This window comes from Piliocolobus tephrosceles, chromosome 17 (genome assembly GCF_002776525.5).
Source record: "Piliocolobus tephrosceles isolate RC106 chromosome 17, ASM277652v3, whole genome shotgun sequence".
NCBI classification, from domain to species: domain Eukaryota; kingdom Metazoa; phylum Chordata; class Mammalia; order Primates; family Cercopithecidae; genus Piliocolobus; species Piliocolobus tephrosceles.
Genome location: NC_045450.1, coordinates 1,115,255 through 1,138,626, shown reverse-complemented (window position 1 = coordinate 1,138,626; position 23,372 = coordinate 1,115,255). Strand labels below are relative to the sequence as shown.

Sequence of the window (23,372 nt, the reverse complement as noted above, 5' to 3'; positions counted from 1 at the left end):
GGAGTTCTAAGCATACCATTTGTCCGATCTTGCCCAAGACTCTGCGCTTATTTCCTTCTCCAAAAAAATAGGAGCATAAAAGCACTCTGAAACTTTCAGGGGTTATGCAAACCTAAGGACTGGTTATTTCTCTCCCTTATGGACTTGGCTGTTCTGCCTTAGTGCCTCAGGTCAGAGACTGTGTTTTTCCTACCCCTGCTGAGCTCTGCATGGGGCAGACGCAAGACACTGGCACAGTGAGCCTGAAATGAGGATCTCTCCCTCCTGCACCTAGTCCCTGATGGCCCTTGGACTCTGTGCGCCAGCAGCCCCCTAACCCAGCCCCTCCTCCTCCCCACTGCTCGGCCTCACTTACCTACCTCGTCACTTCTCTCCCACGCCACTGCCTTGCTCTCCTAACTAAGCTTCATTCCCCTACAGTCCATCTTCCACAAGCAAAGTGATCTTCCTAAATCACAAATATGAAAATGCTGTTTCCCAGCTCAAAGACTGTCTTGTGGCTACCAGTCACAAAGGCAATAATTTGGTATGAAAGCAAAGCTGTCTGTGAAGTATCTCTGCTTCTACCTTAAGCTTCTCCTCCTGCCCATGCCCTGCATTCCAGCAGTATCAGACTATTACATTACGAAACTGATATTTCTAGATGAAAAATAGTAAAACATCAGCAGTTTCATATGGCTCAACCTAATATTAACTGTTCTGGAAAAGACAGGAGGTTTCCTGTTTCTTCCCTCTACCAAGAATGCTCTCTCCATCTAACCATCCATCCATCGCTTCCATGAATACTGAGAATCTGTTATATGCCAGACCCCATGCTAGGCACAAGGGATACAGGTGATGAAGAAGGCAGACAAGACCTTTGATCCCATGAGGTTCACATATGTGAGGGGGAGACCCAAGAACAATGAATTAAATAATCTCAGACAGTGACTTGCGTTATGGCGACAAAAACCAGGGCAAAATCCCAGTAATTGACCGTTAGCGCTACCACAAACAGAGTAGATGGGGAAGGTTGAAGAAGATGACATTTAAGCTGTGAGTCAATAACCCAAAGCAGCAAATAATCAAACAGATGGGAGAATGTTCTATGCAGAGAGAGAATAGAAAATACAAAAGTTTGGCCGGGTGCAGTGGCTCACGCCTGTAATCCCAGCACTTTGGGAGGCCGAAGCAGGCGGATCACTCGAGGTCAGGAGTTCGACACCAGCCTGGCCAACATGGTGAAACCCTGCCTCTACTAAAAATACAAAAATTAGCTGGGTGTGGTGGCATGTACCTGTAATCACAGCTACTTGGGAGGCTGAGGCGGGAGAATCGTTTGAACCCAGGAGGTGGAGGTTACAGTGAGCCGAGATTGCGCCACTGTACTCCAGCCTGGGCAACAGAGTGAGACTCTGTCTCAGTAAAAATAAAAATAAAAAGGAAATACAAAAGTTCTTAGTGCAGAATGAGTTCACAGTGTTCATGAAATGTAAAGAAATTCACTGTGGCTACAGAGAAATGAAGCTTGAGAGTCTGGCATAAGATGAGGCCAGAAAAGAAGGTGGAAAGGGGTCACAATTGATGCGTCAATGCTGTAGACTGCCGTGCCCACCAAGAGCCCTTTACAGGCTGGTACAGGGGCGCAGCCACACCCTTCTCTCCATAACTGCCAGACCCGCCTTTGAGCTGATGCCCTGCCCCACCCTGGGGGTTTGGGGAGTGGATGGACTACAGCCAGGACACTACTCTAAGGGGCCACTGCCACTCCAGAGCTCCCTCCTGGGTTCCTGCTGAGGCTCCAGGAGAACCCACTTCTCTGCTCACCTTCTTCCCCGCCTAGCCTTGCAGGGTTCCCCTGAGAGCTCACCCTCAACCAACCACTCCCACAAGAGTCCTCCTCTCAAGCTCTGCTTCAAAGGAACCTGCCCTAAGATGGTAAGCCTGTGAGGAGAAAGATATCTTGATATGAAAAAAGATAGATGTAATTTCCAAAGTTGATCTTTTCTTCTCATTCAGTTTTAACATGACAAAGTCAAATTTTAGTAAATCTAAGAATGAGAATCAAAGTACTAAACCAAAGCCATTTTTCATGTGACTCTGTATCCAAGTAAATTATGTCATAATCAAAGATGAATTTTGTAAGAGAAAATTAAACTTCTCATTTTTATCGAAATAGAAACAGAACACTTTTAGTAAGATCTCTGCTAATCTGATAGAACATTATTAGTAATGATCATTCTGGCACAATCTCTGTGCCAGAGGTTGATCTCTGTGCTAGACAGATGCTTACCTAGGAGTTGCAGGGCTGAATTTTTCTTCTCTTTCTATTTCCTTTCTTTGGATCAGGGGATTTTCAATTATCACTAAAACAGAGGGCAAAGTATGATGATATTACAAAACAGTAACAAGATAAACACACTAATCCTAAATAACATCCTGTTTAATGTGTAATCATCATTGACTCTAGGCTTTAAAAATTCCTCACCTCGCCGGGCACGGTGGCTCAAGCCTGTAATCCCAGCACTTTGGGAGGCCGAGACGGGCGGATCATGAGGTCGGGAGATCGAGACCATCCTGGCTAACACGGTGAAACCCCGTCTCTACTAAAAAAAAAAAAAAATACAAAAAACTAGCCGGGCGAGGTAGCGGGCGCCTGTAGTCCGAGCTACTCGGGAGGCTGAGGCAGGAGAATGGCGTGAACCCGGGAGGCAGAGCTTGCAGTGAGCTGAGATCCAGCCACTGCACTCCAGCCTGGGTGACAAAGCAAGACTCCGTCTCAAAAAAAAAAAAAACAAAACAAATAAAAATTCCTCACCTCATTCATCTTGTCCACCATCAAGATATAATATATTTTGATACTGAGATGTCAAAATTGAAATATTTATCTCCATATGTAACTAATATTCCAGCATTTATTCAAGGGATGTCTATAACTATACTGGGCCCTATGAAGTTTGTGAAGCTTTCTGTCTTCATAGTCCATGTGTTCAATGACCCTATTATTCAACTACAGAGATACCATACATTGTCCTGAAAGTTAATAATACAAGGCAATATATGATCAGGTTCTAAATAACTGATAGGGGGAGTGGGCTGTTTGAGACCACAGTATTAAAGAGGAGTGTTTTCACTACCTGCATTACTCTTTTCTCTTTTTCTATCGTGAAGGAGAGCTAGTATACATGCTTCCTTATTCCTTTTACAAGGCTAGGGCTCATAAAAGTTATCTGTTGAGTGACTAAGTTCCACACTTTATACTAGGTATACTATCTCATTTAATATTTACAAAAACCTAAAGAGGTATTAGTTCCTAGTTGAGACCCAACAAGATTAAGAAATTTTCTCAAAGCCATAATGTAAGTAAATGTTGGAACTGGGATTTGAATCTAGACCACTGTGCTTTCAAAGTCTCCTGTTCTTTCTACTATACGAGGCTGTTCTGTCAAAGAGATACTGGGGTGAGTAGAAGATGTAAAAGATTTGGTATTTTAACTAAAAATAAAGTTCCTTAAAATCCCATTAACAATTCAAATATCAGTTTTTATCAAAATCTATTCAGTGGTCAAATGTCAACTTTTACCAAAATATATTTAGTGGCCATTTTATATGTCTATAGAAAGATAACCAATTATAACAATAATATGAGTTGATGCAAACTGAAATATGTAATAAACCAGACAGTAAGGTTACCTGGTAAAAATATAACGATCATGTTTGTATGCTTTAAGTAACATTCTGAATGCTTTGCACTGCAGTCTTCTTTTTTTTTTTTTTTTTTTTTTTTGAGACAGGGTCTTACTCTGTGACCCAGGCTGGAGTGCAGAGGCATGATGTTGCCTCACTGCAACCTCCATCTCCCAGGCTCAAGCCATCCTCTCACTTCAGCCTCCTTAGTAGCTGGTACTACAGGCCCACGCCACCATGCCCAGCTAATTTTTTGTATTTTTTGTAGAAATGGGCTTTTGCCATACCGCTCAGGCTAGTCTTGAGCTCTTGGACTCATGCAATCCACCCACCTCGGCCTCCCAAAGTGTTGGGATTATAGGTATGAGCCACTACGCCCCACTATATTATACTATTAACACTTGACTTTTTCTGGTAAAGTTCTTGAGAATTATGAACTGTGCCTCATTTCAACTCCTTCAGTGTAGTTACCATAAACATACCACAGGAATAATACAATGGAAAGAATTTAAGAATCAATGCCAACTTACCACAGTCACCAACCCTAAAGCTGTCAGAAAGAGACTTGATGTAATCTTCATTGCCCCAGGAAGCTGCATTTATGAAATGTGCTGGTGAATCCCGAATGGTGAAGCTGAAAGTGTACCTTTCTGATCCAATATCTAAAGGAAAACCAATGCTTTTATTTTTCAAATGAAGAGTTCCAATCGCTTCTGCGCCTTTGGTGTCACATGAAAAGTTTCAATTACAAACAAATGATTATTTCTTTAATCAAATGACTACTATAATAAAAATACTCAAACACATGGTACAAAATGTTTTCAGATGTATATTCTATAACATTATGCTTCTATGAATTTCAAACTGAAGTGGTAACAGGTTGCCCCCTTGCTCCCTTCCCTGGTGATCTGTGTATTTGGAGGGAAAGACATCTAAACTTGAGCCATCCAGGTATTACTTTAGGTTCTCCTTTTCTCTCTTACTGTTGTCTGAACCTAAGTCATAATTCAGATCTAAATAGTTATTTCAGTCCCAGCTACTTGCGAGGATGAAGCAGAAGGACTGCTTAAGCCCAAAAGTTCAAGGCTTCAGTGAACTGTGACTGCACCACTGCTCTCCAGACTGGGCAACAGAGCAAGATCCCATCCCTAAAATAAAAATAAAAATAGGCTGGGCACGATGGTTCACACCTGTAATCCCAGCACTTTGGGAGACCAAGGAGGGTGGATCACCTGAGGTTAGTTCAAGCCCAGCCTGGCCAACATGGTGAAACCCTGTCTCTACTAAAAGTACAAAACTTAGCCGGGTATGGTGGTGGGTGCCTGTAATCCCAGCCATTTGAGAGGCTGAGGCAGGAGAATCGCTTGAACCCAGGAGGCGGAGGTTGCAGTGAGCCGAGATCCAGCCTGGGTGAAAAGAGAGAAACTCTGTCTCAAAAATAAATAAATAACTAGTAATCAAATAAAAATAAAAATTGGCCAGGCATAGCAGCTTACCCCTGTGATCCCAGGGCTTTGGGAGGCGAGGTGGGAGAATCACTTGAGGCCTGGAGTTCAAAACCAGCCTGGGCAACACAGAGGGACTCCATCTCTACAGAATATGTTAAAATGAGTGGTGGCACCCATCTGTAGTCTCAGCTGCTTGGTAGGCTGAGGAGGAAGGTCTGCTTGAGCCCAGTTTAAAAGTGCAGTGAGCTTTGAATGCACCACTGCACTCCAGTCTGGGAAGAATGAATTCAGGGTGTTCATGAAATGTACACCCAGGCTGGAGTTCAGTGACGCAATCTCTCGGCTCACTGCAACCCCCGCCTCCCAGTTCAAGCTATTCTCCTGCCTCAGCCTCCCGAGCAGCTGGGACTACAGGCACACACCACCATGCCAGGCTAATTTTTGTATTTTTTTTTTTTTTAGTAAAAACAGGTTTTGTTTTTTGTTTGTTTTTGAGATGGTGTTTCGCTCTTGTCACCCAGGCTAGAGTACAATGGCATGATCTCAGCTCACTGCAACATCCGCCTCCTGGGTTCAAGCAATTCTCCTGCCTCACCTTCCCAAGTAGCTGGGATTACAGGCGCCTGCCACCATGCCTAATTTTGTACTTTTAGTAGAGACGGGGTTTCACCATGTTGGCCATGCTGGTCTCGAACTCCTGACCTCGTGATCTGCCTGCCTCAGCCTCCCAAAATGCTGGCGTGAGCCACTGCACCTGGCGAGATGAGTTTTTTTAGCAGAGGTGGGGAAGAACAGAGTGAGACCCTGTCTCTAAAAAAAATAAATAAATTTTAAAAATAATTAAACCTCTTTCCCTAAGCAGCCTGAGATAAAGTGTGAAAAAGGTTCGCTATTCCCTTGACCTGGAGAACCCCATGAAATCACACAAATCGGCCGGGCGCAGTGGCTCAAGCCTGTAATCCCAGCACTTTGGGAGGCCGAGACGGGCGGATCACGAGGTCAGGAGATCGAGACCATCCTGGCTAACACGGTGAAACCCCGTCTCTACTAAAAATACAAAAACTAGCCGGGCGAGGTGGCGGGCGCCTGTAGTCCCAGCTACTCCGGAGGCTGAGGCAGGAGAATGGCATAAACCCGGGAGGCGGAGTTTGCAGTGAGCTGAGATCCGGCCACTGCACTCCAGTCCGGGCGACAGAGCGAGACTCCGCCTCAAAAAAAAAAAAAAAAAAAAAAAGAAATCACACAAATCAAGAGGTTCCAATCTTCCTGTTCACTTTAAGAACACTCGTGAAACTGCTCAGGCCATCAAGGGTATGCATATACGAAAAGCCATGAAGTATCTGAAAGATGTCACTCTACAGAAACAGTGCATACCATTCCAACGTCACAATAGTGGAGTTGGCAGGTGTGCGCAGGCCAAGCAGTGGGACTGGACGTAGCTCGGTGGCCCAAAAAGAGTGCTGAATTTTTACTGCACATGCTTAAAAACGCAGAGTGTAATGTTGAACTTAAGGATTTAGATGTAGATTCTCTGGTCATTGACCATATCCAAGTGAACAACGCACCTGAGATGCACCGCCAGACCTACAGAGCTCATGGTCGAATTAACCCATACATGAGCTCTCCCTGCCACACTGAGATGATCCTGACTGAAAAGGAACAGACTGTTCCTAAACCAGAAGAGGAGGTTGCCCAGAAGAAAAAGATATCCCAGAAGAAACTGAAGAAACAAAAACTTATGGCATGGGAGTAAATTCAGCATTAAAATGAATGTAATTAAAAGGAAACATAATAATTAAAATAAGTTATTTCAAAACAAATTATATGCTACTCAATGAGGACCACTAGGGGTCAGCAAATACTTTTTTTCCAAAATAGAAATTTCAGGCCGGGCGCGGTGGCTCAAGCCTGTAATCCCAGCACTTTGGGAGGCCAAGACGGGCGGATCACGAGGTCAGGAGATCGAGACCATCCTGGCTAACACGGTGAAACCCCGTCTCTACTAAAAACTACAAAAAAAAACTAGCCGGGCGAGGTGGCGGCGCCTGTAGTCCCAGCTACCCGGGAGGCTGAGGCAGGAGAATGGCGTGAACCCGGGAGGCGGAGCTTGCAGTGAGCTGAGATCCGGCCACAGCACTCCAGACTGGGTGACAGAGCGAGACTCCGTCTCAAAAAAAAAAAAAAAGAAATTTCATATTGGTTTTGCTAAATAAAATTATAACCTGGCTGGGTGCAGTTGCTCCTGCCTGTAATCCCAGCAGCACCTTGGGAGGCCAAGGGGGTAAGACTGCTTCAGCCAAGGAGTTCGAGACCAGCCAGGGCAACAAAGTGAGACCCTCTGTCTCTACAAAAAAATCCAAAAATTATTCAGGCATGGTAGCATGCACCTGTGGTCCGGGCTACATGGGAGGCTGAGGCAGGAGGACCACTTGAGCCCAGAGTCGAGGCCGCAGTAAGCTGTGTTCACATTGCTGCACTCCAGCCTGAGTGACAGAGCGAGACCGTATCTCAATTTTTTTAAAAAAGTAATATAGCCCAACATACATGCAAATTATGGACATATTCTGAACTGTCTATTAGTGTCTACCTCTAGGGAGAGGACTAGGATGGGGAAAGTGAGGAGCTGAAAAGGGGAATTTCACTTTTCAACTCTATGACTTTTGGTACTGCTGGAATTTTTTATGAAAATATAATGTTATATGTACAATGTTTTAAGTCAGTAAGCATACTTCCTCCAAAAAAGGAATACCACAGATGTCATTATAAAAAGAAGCCGAACAACACAGAAGCTTTTCTCCTTCCCTCACAGTCTGATAGGTGAATAACCGTGTATTTTTTTTTTTTTTTTTTGAGTCAGAGTTTCACTCCTGTTGCCCAGACTGGAGTGCAATGGCGCCTTATGAAGTTTGGTAAAAAGAGATATAGACTTTCTCAAACTATTTATTTAGTAATTCTGATCTAATCAGTTAAGATGAAATAAAGTGCACGCACAAATGATATGGGTACCAGATGACAGCTTTGTGTTTACCTTAAAGATAAAAGCATCATGCCTGTAATGTCAGCACTCTAGGAGGCTGAGCAGAATGATCACTTGAGCCCAGGAGTTTGAGACCAGCCTGGGCAACAGATCAAGACCCTGTCACTATAAATTTTTTTTTTTTCCAATCAGCCAGGTGCTGGCCGCAGTGGCTCACACCTGTAATTCCAGCACTTTGGGAGGACGAGGCAGGGAGATCACTTGAAGTCAGGAGTTCAAGACCAGCCTGGCCAACATGGTGAAATCCCATCTCTACTAAAAATACAAAAATTAGCTGGGCATGATGGCATGTGCCTGTAATTCCAACTATTTGGGAGGTTGAGGCATGAGAATCCATTGACCCCGGGAGGCAGAGGTTGCAGTGAGCTGAGATCGTGCCATTGCACTCCAGCCTGAGTGATAGAGCGAGACTCCATCTCGAAAAAAAAAAAAAGCGGCCAGGCATGGTGGCTCACGCCTGTAATCCCGGCACTTTGGGAGGCCAAGGCGGGTGGATCACGAGGTCAGGATATCGAGACCATCCTGGCTAACACGGTGAAACCCTGTCTCTACTAAAAACACAAAAAATTAGCCGGGTGTGGTGGCGGGCGCCTGTAGTCCCAGCTACTTGGGAGGCTGAGGCAGGAGAATGGCATGAACCCGGGAGGCGGAGCTTGCAGTGAGCCGAGATCACGTCACTGCATCCAGTCTGGGAGACATAGTGAGACTCTGTCTCAAAAAAAAAAAAAAGCAGAGAGAGAACACATGTGCTCAAATATACATATATATGCACATATGTATATACACATATATATATATAGAGAGAGAGAGAGAGAAAATGTGGGAGGGAGGGAGGGAAAGAGAGAGCCTTGAATCAGGTACTTGACCATCCAGTAGAGAGCATGACCATTGCTCTTAAGGAGTTAAACAGGCATTGAAAAATTAATCACTTAAATATACTTTGTTGTAGTCATAAGCCAACGTTGATGAAAAATGAAGCAAAGAATTAAATAGAACTCAGCTTTTTCTGTCTGGAAAGCCTTTGACATCTGTTTTCCCAATAACTACACCGATTACTTTCTGAAAAACAAAAAGGTTACAGAAGACCAATATTAAACACAGATGTACATGGTAAATTTAATTTCATGGGTTTGTTATACTTTACTGGCTCTAACAAACATTTCTAACTTGGAACATTTAAATGTATTTATTCCATGCAAACATCTAAAAGAAGTTCACAAATGTTCAATTCCACAAGGAATAATAGTACAAAGTAATTCAAAAGTTAACTACTATTATAAATATAATCATTTAATCCTTAGCATGTTTCTATTTTATTTTCAATCACTAGGTGGAGCACAATAACTGCCCTATGCTATCGATCCTTATTGAATTTATCCAAAGCACATGTATAATGCAATTTAATTTGCCATGGTCTTCAAAGCTTTCCTTTATATAGGGTTTTCTAACAATCCACATAAAATCGCTTAGCTTCTTAATCCAAACACGCTGGACAGTAATATAAATTAGACTGTAACAAAACTTATATTTTGCCACTAATAAATCTAAATCCTAAAGTCCTAGATCTTAAACCTCAGAGATATTAACATCTCCTTAAAATGTTTAATGTTCTCTTTAGTGACTACCAAAGAAAATTTTTAAATGAGTTTTAAGAAATAAAAATGGGCCGGGTGTGGTGGCTCACACCTGTAATTCCAGCACTTTGGGAGGCCGAGGCGGGTGGGTCACCTGAGGTCATGAGTTCGAGACCAGTCTGACCAACATGGTGAAACCCCATCTCTACTAAAAATACAAAAAATTAGCGGGGTATGGTGGTGGGTGCCTGTAATCCCAGCTACTCGCGAGCTGAGGCAGGAGAATCGCTTGAATCCGGGAGGCAGAGACTGCAATGAGCTGAGATCCTACTATTTCACTTCAGCCCAGGCAACAGAGCAGGACTCCATCTCAAAATAAATAAATAAATAAAAATAAAAATAAATAAATAAAAAATAAAAATGAATACCTTTTCTGAAAGGAAAAAACTAAACTTATTTTGCTAATTGCAGCAACTGATTTTAACCTTACAATAATCTGTGACATTTACATTACAATCAGGCTTTTAAGACTCCTACATTCTAGCTGAGCTATCAGCTAGCCTTATTGCTTATTTAGACACATTGGTATTATTTCTTCAATTCCTTATACATGCAGATCTCACCGAATTTTGTTGGAAAATCCAACTAATGGAAATGTTGACTAAAACTCTATCTGAAGCGACCATTATTAGCAAATAGTTTACCTCTCAAGAAAAACTATAACAACAATTGTTCTTTTTTAATATTCATAAATTTTAAATTATTAAAGTTATATGTAGATGTATTCCATTGTAAGAAATCTAGTTTGCAAAAGCAAAATATAAATAGTGACTGCTCAGGGGCAGGGAAGGTAAGGGTGTGTGGTAGTTGCTTTACAATAAGTTATTTAATTTATAAGATGATTCCATCCAGTTTTTTTTTAAATAAGTAACAGTTGAGGTGTATTCAAAATCATTGAATTCCCCTATAACTCCTACTCAAAAAGTCAATTTTCACATAATAATTTCAGAAAACACACCTGTTATAAACCTCGTATCATAAAAGCAGCATAATGTCAAATACTTAGACCATAACTTGGATAATTTGGTTAGAAAACTGCTACGGCTGAACAAATGGTTTAATTTTTTTTTTTTTTTTTTTTTGAGACAGAGGTTCGCTCTTGTTACCCAGGCTGGAGTGCAATGGTGTGATCTCGGCTCACTGAAACCTCCGCCTTCTGGCTTCAAGCGATTCTCCTGCCTCAGCCTCCTGAGTAGCTGGGATTACAGGCATGAGCCACCACGCCCAGCTAATTTTGTATTTTTAGTAGAGACGGGAGTTTCTCCATGTTGGTCAGGCTGGTCTCGAACTCCCAACTTCAGGTGATCCAGCTGTCTCAGCCTCCCAAAGTGCTAGGATTACAAGTGTGAGCCACCGTGCCGGCCTGGTTTAATTTTACAACGCTAAATTTGAGCATGAATTAAATTTTTCACTTTATTAAATATTAAAATAATACATCTATTAATCATTTTGAACAATTACTAGTCATATCTACAATCATATCTTCTACTCTACATACAAATAAAGATTAATTTTCACCTAGGTGGCATAAATACAAAGAAATTTTTATATACTTAATATCTAACAATTATACCAATGCAATCAGTATCTATATACTTGTCAATTATAAAAGCATGTGTTGAATGAATCAATAATGTTGATGCAATTTTATCACATAAAATTTTGTTAGTGAGCAAATCACCACATCATTGAAACCTACCAGATTAGCCATATTTGGCTGCAGATCTGAAAGGGTAGTGAAGGTCCTCGTTGCAAAGGAGTTTGCCATTTTTTTAATCTGCATTTTAGAAAATATAATTTAGATATATAAATTGAATAAATGAAATAAATCATGAAAAATTACAAGAGTTTAAAATATTATTTAGGGCTGGATGTGGTGGCTCACACCTGTAATCACAGCACTTTGGGAGGCTGAAGTGGGCAGATTGCCTGAGGTCAGGAGTTCAAGACCAGCCTGGCCAACATGGCGAAACCTCATGTGGTAGCAGGCGCCAGTAATCCCAGCTACTCAGGAGGCTGAGGCAGGAAGAAGTGCTTGAACCTGGGAGACGGAAGTTGCACTGAGCCGAGATCGCACTACTGCACTCCAGCCTGGGCGACACAGCGATGCTCTGTCTCAAAAATAAATAAAACAAAACAAAATAAAATAAAATAAAATATTATTGGCCAGGCGCGGTGGCTCACGCCTATAATCCCAGCACTTTGGGAGGCCGAGGAGGGCAGATCATGAGGTCAGGAGATCGAGACCATCCTGGCTAACATGGTGAAACCCTGTCTCTACTAAAAATATAAAAAATTAGCCGGGCGTGGTGGTGGGCACCTGTAGTCCCAGCTACTCAGAAGGCTGCGGCAGGAGAATGGCGTGAACCCGGGAGGCAGAGCTTGCAGTGAGCCGAGAATGCGCCATTGCACTCCAGCCTGGGCAATAGAGCGAGACTCCGTCTCAAAAAATAAATAAATAAAATAAAATAAAATATTATTTAGGAAAGCACTGGGTATTTTACTCCTTCTTTAGAAAATTTTTATTGTAATGGTAAAATGTACATTAATATTGATTCAACCTATAGAAAACATGTTCAGAATGTCCTTTTATAATTTTGAATGATATAGCTATTATAGGTTTCAATTTTTAACTTTCATTTCTAAAACCGTGTAAAATTTAGTTTTTGAGCACCATGTAAATTTAGTTTTATTTTATTTTTTAATTTTTATTTATTTCTTTTCTTTTTTTTTTTTTTTTTTTTTTTTTTTTTTTTTTTTTTTTTTTTTTTTAGACATCAGTCTCACTCTGTGTCCCAGTCTGGAGTGTAGTGGCACAATCTCAGTTCACTACAATGTCTGCCTCCTAGACTTGATCAAGCGATTCTCCTGCCTCGGCCTCCTGAATAGCCGGGATTACAAGTGCCAGCCACGCTCGGCCAATTTTTGTATTTTTAGTAGAGACAGGGTTTCACCACGCTGGCCAGGCTGGTCTCGAACTCCTGATTTCAAGTGATCCACCTGCCCCAAAGTGCTGGGATTACAGGCATGAGCCACCAAGCCCAGCCAAATTTAGAGTTTTACATGCAAGATGATTCAGTGGGACTTTTTTTTTTTTTTTTTTTTTTGAGACGGAGTCTCACTGTTGCCCAGGCTGGAGTGAAGTGGTGCAATCTTGGCTCACTGTATGCTCCACCTCCTGGGTTCACGCCATTCTCCCACCTCAGCCTCCCAAGTAGCTGGGATTACAGGCGCCCGTCACCACACCTGGCTGATTTTGTTTTTGTATTTTTAGTAGAGACAGGGTTTCACCGTGTTAGCCAGGGTGGTCTCAATCTCCTGACCTCATGATCTGCCTGCCTCAGCCTCCCAAAGGGCTGGGATTGCAGGCATGAGCCACCGCACCTGGCCTCAATGGGACATTTAAGGATTTAAATATATATTAGCATCAAGATACCTCAAAAAACACAGCAAAAAACTACTGTAAACACCTCAAATTGAGCATTTGATTATACTGTGTTAAGGGAAAGGTAGTGTTTTTTTTTTTTTTTTGAGATGGGGTGTGGGCATTCCTAGAGTTGTCGCCCAGGCTGGAGTGCAGTGGCGCGATCTTGGCTCACTATAACCTCTGCCTCCCAGGTTCAAGCGATTCTCCTGCCTCAGCCTCCCAAGTAGCTGGGACTACAGGTACATGCCACCACGCCTGGCTAATTTTTTTGCATTGTATGTCGAGATGGAGTTTCACTGTGTTAGCCAGGATGGTCTCGATCTCCTGACCTCATGATCCCCACCTGCCTCAGCCTCCCAAAGTGCTGGGAACACAGGCATAAGCCACTGCATCCAGCCCGGGAAAGGTAGTAATTTTAAACACACCTCTACATGGTACACTCCATGAGGACAGAGGTGGCATCTTACATATTTTTATGTATGTATTTCATAACTGAAAACAATAAGTATCAGATGAACGAAATGGTGGTTTGTCCCTCAATATCATCACTATAAAAGGTTCTATTGTAGAAAAATTGTAAGCTACACCAAACAGATTGACTTGACTTCACTTAATAATCCAGGGCCTCTTTAACTCTAGGAATGCCCACACCCACAGGCTCCAGTTCAAGGATGTGTCTCATGACACCTGAGTTTCAGGCAGCCTGTGGAGTTAGTCAAATGTGATTTCGAATTGCAGCACCACTAGTTTGTAGTCGTGTGTTTTAACATTACTAAACATTAATTTCCTCATCCTTAAACTGTGGGTAACATCAACCTTGCAATGAAAAATAGAAACAGTGTATACAAGATGCCTGAATGTTCACAGGCTCACAACCAATGATGGCACTGCTTGTCAATACTATCTAATGTACCAGTTTTTGTATTCAAGGCCTTTCAGTGTCAGAAGAAACATTTGGGAATTAAGCTGTGTCAAGTTTTTCATTCATTCTTTGGCCTGGTCTGATGTGGCTTACAATGCAATGGCACTACCTAAAACACTTGCCGAACTGTGACAAATTCATTCACTCATCCAGCCATTCAACTAATATTTATTTACAGCCCAAAGTGCCAGACAAATGAGTCAAGAGGATGAGTCAGACATTTGAGTCAGTGGCTGAACTTTCTGTACAAACACAACTACCTACACATCATGCAATTTCTCCACATTTTTATCCCTTAGCATCTCCTGGTGGGACATGGTATCCTATTATCTCTCTGAATTCCCTTCTTTGTCTGCTACCATTAAAGGTATATGGTAATAGACTTTAGTGTCTGCCCACAAAAAAATATGCCTTGCTTCTCTACCTGGCCACTTTAACAGATACAAGATTAACATGAACTAAAGAGCTCAATCTGAGAATTCAGAGATGACTTCATTCATCAACAGCTACTGTCTCTTTTATTCTACAATTTTTTTTTTTTTTTTTTTTTTTTTTTTTTGACAGAGTCTTGCTCTGTTGCCCAGACCGGAGTGCAGTGGTGCAATCTCGGCTCACTGCAACCTCCACCTCCAGGGTTCTAGCGAGTCTCCTGGTTCAGCCTCCCCAGCAGCTGGGATTACAGAAGCCTGCCACAACATCCGGCTAATTTTTGTATTTTTTGTAGAGATGGGGTTTCACCTGAGGTGGACAGATCACGAGGTCAGGAATTTGAGACCAGTCTGGCCAACACGGTGAAACCCTGTCTATCTTAAAAATACAAAAAATTAGCCAGACATGGTGGCGCATGCCTATAATCCCTTCTACTCAGGAGGCTGAGGCAGAGAATCCTTGAACCAAGGAGGCGGAGGTTGCAGTGAGCAGACTGCACCACTGCACTCCAGCCTAGGCAACTGGGCAAGAATCTGTCTCAAAAACAAACAAACAAAAAAAACCCTTCCCATTGCACCGTGACTCAAATCCAGACTCCTTGCGGTAGCGTGCCATGCCCAGCTGACCTGGCCTCTCTGGTCCCCTGGCTCTCCGGTCCCCTGGCTGCGCACATTTCCTCAGCATGGGCCTCGGGCCTTCGCAGATGTAGCACCTGTTTCTCAAGCATCCCCACCTTCCCAAAACAGGCTCTCCTCAGGTCTCCAGGAGAGGCCTTTCCTGCCACCCTGCCTCACACAGCCGTGCCTCTGAACTCCCCTCTGGACACTGCCAGCTGCCTGTTGTGTTGTCTTTCTCCCTCATGACACGGTAGCTCGTCAGGACAGAGCCATGTCCTCACTGCACCCCACAGTAACCATGCAGTTCAGGGCCTCACACGCAGCAGCTGCCAGGTATGTGCTCACTAAATGAATACATGAGCCCTTTTGAAAGCGATCTGATTTGTAAACTGAGGATAATATTGCTACAATTAGCCTTTTGGAGAACTAGAAATTTAGTTAACAGCTAATTTTACATATATAACATGCATTGAAGTTATGGGAACAAGTGTGGCTTCTATCTTGCTATTGTAGACAAATGAAGCTTCCAGGGAGCTCAGTGATGAGGTTCCTACGATTTTTTTTTTTTTTTGAGACAGGGTCTGCTCTGCTTCCCAGGCTGGAGTGCAATGGCACAACATTGGCTCACTGCAACCTCCGCATCCCTGGTTCAAGCGATTCTCCTGCCTCAGCCTCCCAAGTAGCTGGGATTACAGGCACACCACCAGCAAGCTTGGCTAATTTTTTTTTTTTTTTTTTTTTTAAGTAGAGACAGGGTTTCACCATGTTGGCCAAGCTGGTCTCCAACTCCTCACCTCAGGTGATCCTCCCACCTCGGCCTCCCAAAGCACTGGGATGACCGGCATGAGCTACAGCACCCAGCAGACCTCTGCACATTTTTTTTTTCTGTCGCCCAGGCTGAAGTGCAATGGCATGATCTCGGCTCAATGCAACCTCCGCCTCCTGGGTTCAAGCAATTCTCCTGTCTCGGCCTCCCAAGTAGCTAGGATTACAGGCGTGCGCCACCACGCTCGGCTAATTTTTGTATTTTCTGTAGGGATGGGGCTTCACCATGTTGGCCAGGCTGGTCACGTCGGCCTCCCAAAGCTGAGGTAATCCCAAAGGATTACAGGGGTGAGCCACCGCGCCCGGTTTTGTGTGTGTGTGTGTGTGTGTGTCTGTGATGGAGTGTCACTGTCGCCCAGGTGGACTGCAGTGGTGGGATCTTGGCTCATCGCAACCTCCGCCTCCCGGGTTCCAGCGATTCTCCTGCCTCAGCCTCCCGAGTAGATGGCACCACAGGCGCCGCCACCACGCCCGACTAGTTTTGTATTTTTAGTAGAGACGGGGTTTCTCCATGTTGGTCAGGCTGGTCTCGAACCCCCGACCTCAGGTGATCCGCCCGCCTCGACTCCCAAAGTGGTGGGATAACAGGTGGGAGCCTCCGCTGCACTTTTTAACTGACAGGTCGGGGCTTGGAAAACTCTAAAAGTCTGGACGCACAAGTCAGAGGCTCTCAGCTCCGGGAGGGGCTTTCCCGCGTGTCCTCCGGCACCGGCCTCGATAAGCCCCGGGAAAGGCAAAGCTGCGGAGGCCGCGGGAGGCGCTGAGAGGGAGGGCGGGCGGGCGGCGCCACAGGACAACCCACCCCCGCCAACCCCGCGGTGAGCCGAGGATGCGGCCAGGCCCGGACTCCGCGTGGGGCGCAGGCACGTACCCCACACGCGCGGCTCCGCCCGCGCCCCTCCCCTCACGCGCGCGCCCGCCGCTCCCTCAGGGCGTCCGCCAGCCCAAAGCCGAGCCCCGACCCGCGCAGGCTCCCTTCCTCGGACCCCGCCTCACAGCTGGAGGCCGGGCCGGCGTCGCACCACGCGGTCCACGCCGCTGCTCACCCGACGCTCGCCCGGCCAGCTGCTCCCCGGGCCTGCACAGAGGCAGCCGCAGCTTCACGGACCAGGCCCGCCCGACCCCCGGGTCGCCGGCGCTTCGCGGCTTCTCCACAGGATGCTCTCGCCACAGCCTCCTGCAGGTGCGACGGGCGCGCGACCGTTAGCACGAGGCCCCGCCCCGTCCTCAGCGACTCCGCCCCCGCCGCGCTTCGACTCCGCCCCCGCCGCGCTTCGACTCCGTCCCCACCGCGCACTGACTCCGCCCCCGCCGCGCACCGACTCCGCCCTCGGGGGTGGTGAGGGGAGCCCGGTTCCCGTTTCTTCCAACGCGGGAGTCCAAGGGGCAGGACAGCAGCAGGTTCAGAGCCGCGTGTGGCTCTGTGGTCGCTCGATTCCAAAAGGCGGTGCGCCGGAAAAAAATAGACATATCTATCTATCTCTAATATTATCAAGGGCGGGCGCTGTGGCTCACGCCTGTAATGCCACCACTTGGGGAGGCCGAGGTGGTTGGATCACTTGAGCTCAGGAGTTCAAGACCAGCCTGGCCAAATTGGTGAAACCCCATCTTTACTAAAAATACAAAAGAAATTAGCCAGGCGTGGTGGTGAGTGCCTGGTTGCCCTATGGCGCCGCCCGCCCACCCGAGTAGTCCCAGCTACTCAGGAGGCTGAGGTGTGAAAATTGCTTGAACCCAGGAGAGGTCTCGTGAACCCACGAGAGGGAGGTTGCAGTGAGCCGAGATTGTACTACTGCACTCCAGCCTGGGCAACAGAGTGAGACTCTGTCTGAAAAAAAAAAAAAAAAAAACATTAGCCAGGCATGATGGTGCATGCCTGTAGTCCCAGCTACTGGGGAAGCTGAGAGGGGAGAATCGCTTGAGCCCAGGAGCGAGGCTGCAGTGAGCTATGATGGCGCTGCTGCACTCCAGCCTGGGCAAGAGTAAGAGTAAATAAATTAATATGATATATCTACATCGAATTATGTATGCTACATGAATAGCACAAATTAATATTAAAATTATTATGCTACATGAATAGCACAAACATATTATAAAAGAAAAATACAACTGCAGAACCAAGTTTTATGTTATTATTAAAATAGAGTTTTTCTTTTCCTCATTTTTTTTAAATTTCCTAAATAATACTGGGAAGCAAAATAAGGTACCTGCTTTTCACCATTTCAAATATAATGAGAAGAGTTGAGTTTTTAAATTGTCCCTCTTCCTTTCCAGTGTCTGCCTTTAAAAGAACATAGTTTTGGCCGGTCGCAGTGACTCATGCCTGTAATCCCAGCACTTTGGGAGGCCGAGGAGGATGGATTGTCTGAGGTCAGGCATTCGAGACCAGACTGGCCCAACGTGGTGAAACCCCATCTTTACTAAAAATACAAAAATTAGCTGGGCATGGTGACAGGAGCCTGTAATCCCAGCTACTCGGGAGGCTGAGGCAGGAGAATGGTGTGAACCCGGGAGGCAGAGCTTGCAGTGAGCCGAGATCGCACCACTGCACTCCAGCCTGGGTAACAGAGCAAGACCCTGTCTCCAAAAAAAAAAAAAAAAAAAAGGCCGGGCACAGTGGCTCACGCCTGTAATCCCAGCACTTTGGGAGTCTGAGGCGGGAGGATTACGAGGTCAAGATATCAAGACCATCCTAGCTAACACGGTGAAACCCCGTCTCTACTGAAAATATGAAAACAAAAAATCAGCCGGGTGTGGTGGCAGGCACCTGTAGTCCCAGCTACTCGGGAGGCTGAGGCAGGAGAATGACGTGAACCCAGGGGATGGAGGTTGCAGTGAGCTGAGATCACGCCACTGCACTCCAGCCTGTGCGACAGAGTGAGACTCTGTCTCAAAAAAAAAAAAAAAAAAAAAGAAGATATCTTTATCTTTCCAAAAGAATAAACTAGTGGCCAGGGACAGTGGCTCATGCCTGTAATCCCAACACTTTGGGAGGCCAAGGTGGGTGAATTGCCTGAGCTCAGGAGTCAGCAACCTGCCTGGGCAACACAGTGAAACCCCATCTCTACTAAAATACAAAAAATTAGCCAGGCGTGGCAGCGTGTGCCTGTAGTCCCAACTACTCAGAAGGCTGAGGCAGGAGAATTGCTTGAATCCTGGAGGCAGAGGTTGCAGTGAGCGGAGATCGGACCAGGGCACTCCAGCCTGGGAGACAGAGAGACACTCAAAAAACTAAAAATTAACAAAATAAACTAGCATTTTAAGTGCATCTTAAAGGAGAGGAAAAAAATATAAAAATTGTTTTCATGCATTTTTCATTTGAGCCTCAGTGAAGCAATAATATTTTAAAATTTTTAAAATTTTGTCACATTTTAGTAAATTAATTTTTACAGAAAGGTGCATAAGGTTAAGCAAACAGTGTCAGCCTCGTCAGGACACAACAGGCTTCTCATAAGCCATGACGCTTCAAAACATAAGCCTAAAAGAATGGAATTGTTTCACGTTCGTGAAATTAGGACTCCCTTGTTGCGCATTTTTTATAGCAGTTCTGTGAAATTAGTTTGCTCCTAACAATAGAATTGACTTGTCAGTATATTTTGGATGTGCACGAACAGAAATAAGGACTAGAAATGCTAGCTTGCCCTTGCCGCTTGATGCAGAAGTCAAGGGTGAGTGAACAAGGGTCAGAGCTGAAAAAGCTCACGTGTCTGGCTAAAGAAATGGTAGTTGGCTACATGGTCAGCTCCCCAGAGCAGGCCAGCTGTCAAAACATCTAGGAGCTGTCACAAAGGAGTGACAGGCAAAATATATAGTCATAAACTTTACACGTTCTAATCAATAGGAAACAATTGACAGTTATTTTAATGAATTACAAGATAAGCTCTTATTTATTTAACAAAACTATAACTTTTCCAACATTGATCCCATGACTACAATCTTCCTCCCAGGAGCTGAAATACTAATAGATCAATTACTGGCATAATTAATCTCACCCCCACTCCTCCCTCCATCAAAGGACTAATCATTTTTGGTTTTTTCTAGAAACGCTCTCACTCTGTCGTCCAGGCTGGAGTGCAGTGGTGCGATCACACCTCACTGCAAACTCGACCTCCCTGGGCTCAGGTGATCCGCCCACCTCAGCCTCCCATGGGACCATAGGTGCACACCACCACGCCGGTTAAGTTTTGTATTTTTTGTAGACATGAGGTCTGGCTATACTGCCCAGGCTAGTCTTGAACTCCTGGACTCAAGCAATCTTCCTGCCTCAGCCTCCCAAAGCACTGGGATTATAGGCATGAGCCACTGTGCCTGGGCTAATCATCTTTTAAATAGATTGTAGGCGGGCACGGTGGCTCACCCCTATAATCCTAGCACTTTGGGAGGCCGAGATGGGCGGATCACCTGAGGTCAGGAGTTTGACACTAACCTGCGCAACATGGCGAAACCCCGTCTCTACTGAAAACACAAAAATGAGCCTGGCGTGGTGGCGGGCGCCCGTAATCCCAGTTACTCAAGAGGCTGAGGCAAGAGAATTGCTTGAACCCGGGAGGTGGAGGTTGCAGTGAGCCGAGATTGCACCACTGCGCTCCAGCCGTTTGCAGCTTTGCCAAGTATCTAAAGCTCAGCTCCTAAGCTCTTTAAGACTCCGTCTCGAAAAAAAAAAAATGTTGAACGGTGAATTGAAACTGGAACTGAAAGCCTCAGGACAAGGTGAGAGGTGCTGAGCTGATGTGAGTAACGCTCCGAGCTTGAAATAACTTAGCGGCCGTAGTCCGTGCCCAGGGACCAGGAGTGGTTCCTGCGTGCTGCATGCCTGGCACCCTGCACTAGAGGGAGCAGAAGAGGGCATGAGCACACAAGACAGCCTTTGGCCTTTGGAAGCCTATCCCACAGGAAATGTACTCAGGTGACAACAGAAGGAAGGTCCCATGCCTTGGGAGGGCTATCATGGCCACATTTCAGCACCATTTATATTCACACACACACACACACACACACATACATATATTTATTATTATTATTATTATTTTTAGATAGAGTCTCGCTCTGTCGCAAAGGCTGGAGTGCAGTGGCACAATCCTGGCTCACTGCAACCTCCACCTCCCAGGTTCCAGCGATTCTCCTGTCTTGGCCTTGCAAGTAGCTAGGATTACAGGTGTGTGCCACCACGCCCAGCTAATTTTTATATTTTTAGCAGAGACAAGGTACCACCACGTTGGCCAGACTGCTCTCAAACTCCTGATCTCAGATGATCCGCCCACCTCGGCCTCCCAAAGTTCTGGGATTACAGGCGTGAGCCTCCGCGTTCAGCCATAAACATATATAATTTTTTAAATCATTGCAGCATCCCTTTACCACCTGCATGGCCATTAACAACATCTGTGACCGAGCTGTTCCCGCTCCACCTTGCCAGCCGTCTGCAGCATTGCCAAGTATCTAAAGTTCAGCTCCTAAGCTCATCCCAAGCCAGCTCAGCATCTTCCATTTCTATGGTAAACAACTGGTAACTGAAGCTCAGAGCCTCAAAGGCAGCCTTGAATCCTCTCTTCGCCACTTTATCATCAGGCACCAGGTTCTGTTTTTCTTTTTGGAGACAGAGTCTTGCTCTGTTGCCCAGGCTGGAGTGCAGTGGCACGATCTCTGCTCACTGCAACCTCCGCCCCCCGGATTCATGCCATTCTCCTGCCTCAGCCTCCCGACTAGCTGGGACTACAGGCGCCCGCCACCACGCTTGGCTAATTTTTTGTATTTTTAGTAGAGACGGGGTTTCACCGTGTTAGCCAGGATGGTCTCCGTCTCCTGAGCTCGTGATCCACCCTCCTCAGCCTCCCAAAGTGCTGGGATTACAGGTGTGAGCCACTGCACCCGGCCCAGGTTCTGTTTTTCCTTAGCACCTGCCCTTGTCTCTCCACATCTGTTGCCGCCACCTTCCCGGGGCTCTGGCAGCGTTGTTGGGGGACGGAGCAGCACGCTGCAGGGGTTCTCATCTCCCCTGCCCCAGCCCATCTCACACCCTCAGAGGGGTGAATCTCATCACATGACGCTTCTCAGGGCTGCACACAGCTCTCCCTAGGCAGAAACCTCCAATCTAGGTGGAAACCTCCAATGCCATCTATCACAGGACACAAATTCTTCTGTAAGATGCTATATGTAAAGGGCTTTGTGGGCCAGACAGTATCTCTTGCGATGAACCAACTCTACTCTTCTTTCTTTATTTTATTTTATATTTTATTTATTTATTTATTTATTTTTTATTGAGACAGGGTCTTGCTCTGTCACCCAGGCTGTAACCCAGGTCCAGTGATGTAATCACGGCTCACTGCAACCTGAACCTCCCAGGCTCAAGGGATCATCTCACGCCAGCCTCCCGAGTAGCTGGGGCTGCAGGCGTGCCCCCACCACACTCAGCTAATTTTTTGTAATTTTTGTAGAGACAGGATCTCCCTAGGTTCCCCAGGCTGGTCTCAAACTCCTAGGCTCAAGCGATCCTTCCACCTCTGCCTCCCAAAGTGCTGTGGTTATAGGCGTGAGCCACCACGCCCGGCCAGGCTTTGTTCTTTATGAGGCTTATTTACATGGTTAAGGGTTTGCTCAGAGCTTGAAAACCTATTTATATTGTTCTCATATTTCGCAAATGTTTAAGGAAGCAAGAGAAAACCGCGAGTACAAAAGACCGATTTCAATTTTTAAAATTATCACTCTGAGAAAAAGACAACAGATATTTCTCAACCTGCTTAATTTCAGTGTGCATTAATCAGAGCACTTTTATCTTAGCAGTTTTATTGCTCAGTTGTCTGAAATGAGAAAATAAATGGGGTTTAGGAGGAGTTAACATGCCTTGTAGAAACTAAAAGTCAGACTGTCTGGTCAAAAATCTCAGCCTTGCCACTAATTGGCTGTGTCACTCAAGCGTCTGAATTTCATTTTCCTTATCTGTCAAATAAAAAGTTTAGACAGATCCAGTGGGACGAAGAAGAGCACAAAGTACGTGCCCTGTGGGAAACGTGATGGATTTATTTGCTTATACGTCCCCCTGTCCTCCCAGACTGAAGCTCCCATGGCTAAGGTAGCACCTCCTGCATAGCTGGTGTTTACTGAGTGAATCATTCAACACTTGTAAGTAATATCTGCCTCTGATATGTAACAAAGCTGCGAAAAAAGGGAAGAGGGCGTTAAATTCACTTAATAGGGCATATCTAGGTTGCTGCATGGTGTGACAGGGAGACCGGCAGATTGGTACCGTAGCGGTTGCTGCTAGTTTTAGCCCTTAATTTAATTTGCTGTATAATAAGCTGGGTGTGGTGGCTCGTGTCTATAATCCCAGTAGTTTGGGAGGCCGAGGCTTGAGCCCAGGAGTTTGAGACCAA

The 23,372-nt window shown here is 45.3% G+C and overlaps 1 protein-coding gene and 1 pseudogene across 2 annotated transcripts in view; one reads left to right on the top strand and one right to left on the bottom strand.

Moving 5' to 3' along the window:
- MEIOB (meiosis specific with OB-fold) overlaps positions 1-17,228 on the bottom strand; it is a 36,446-nt gene extending 19,218 nt beyond the window's left edge. The window contains exons 1-5 of one of the 2 annotated variants that reach the window (XM_026447543.2): positions 17,052-17,228; positions 11,485-11,562; positions 9,153-9,210; positions 4,197-4,328; positions 2,273-2,345 (exon numbers count right to left, since the gene is read on the bottom strand). In XM_026447543.2, the coding sequence (XP_026303328.1) occupies positions 2,273-2,345; positions 4,197-4,328; positions 9,153-9,210; positions 11,485-11,553 (332 nt within the window). In that variant the 5' untranslated portion in view covers positions 11,554-11,562; positions 17,052-17,228. Of the gene's footprint in view, positions 1-2,272; positions 2,346-4,196; positions 4,329-9,152; positions 9,211-11,484; positions 11,563-11,672; positions 11,723-17,051 lie in introns of those variants that run through there. The other variant, XM_026447544.2, reaches the window with a different exon arrangement.
- LOC111524048 lies at positions 6,413-6,901 on the top strand (annotated as a pseudogene).
- Positions 17,229-23,372: the final 6,144 nt, after the last annotated feature.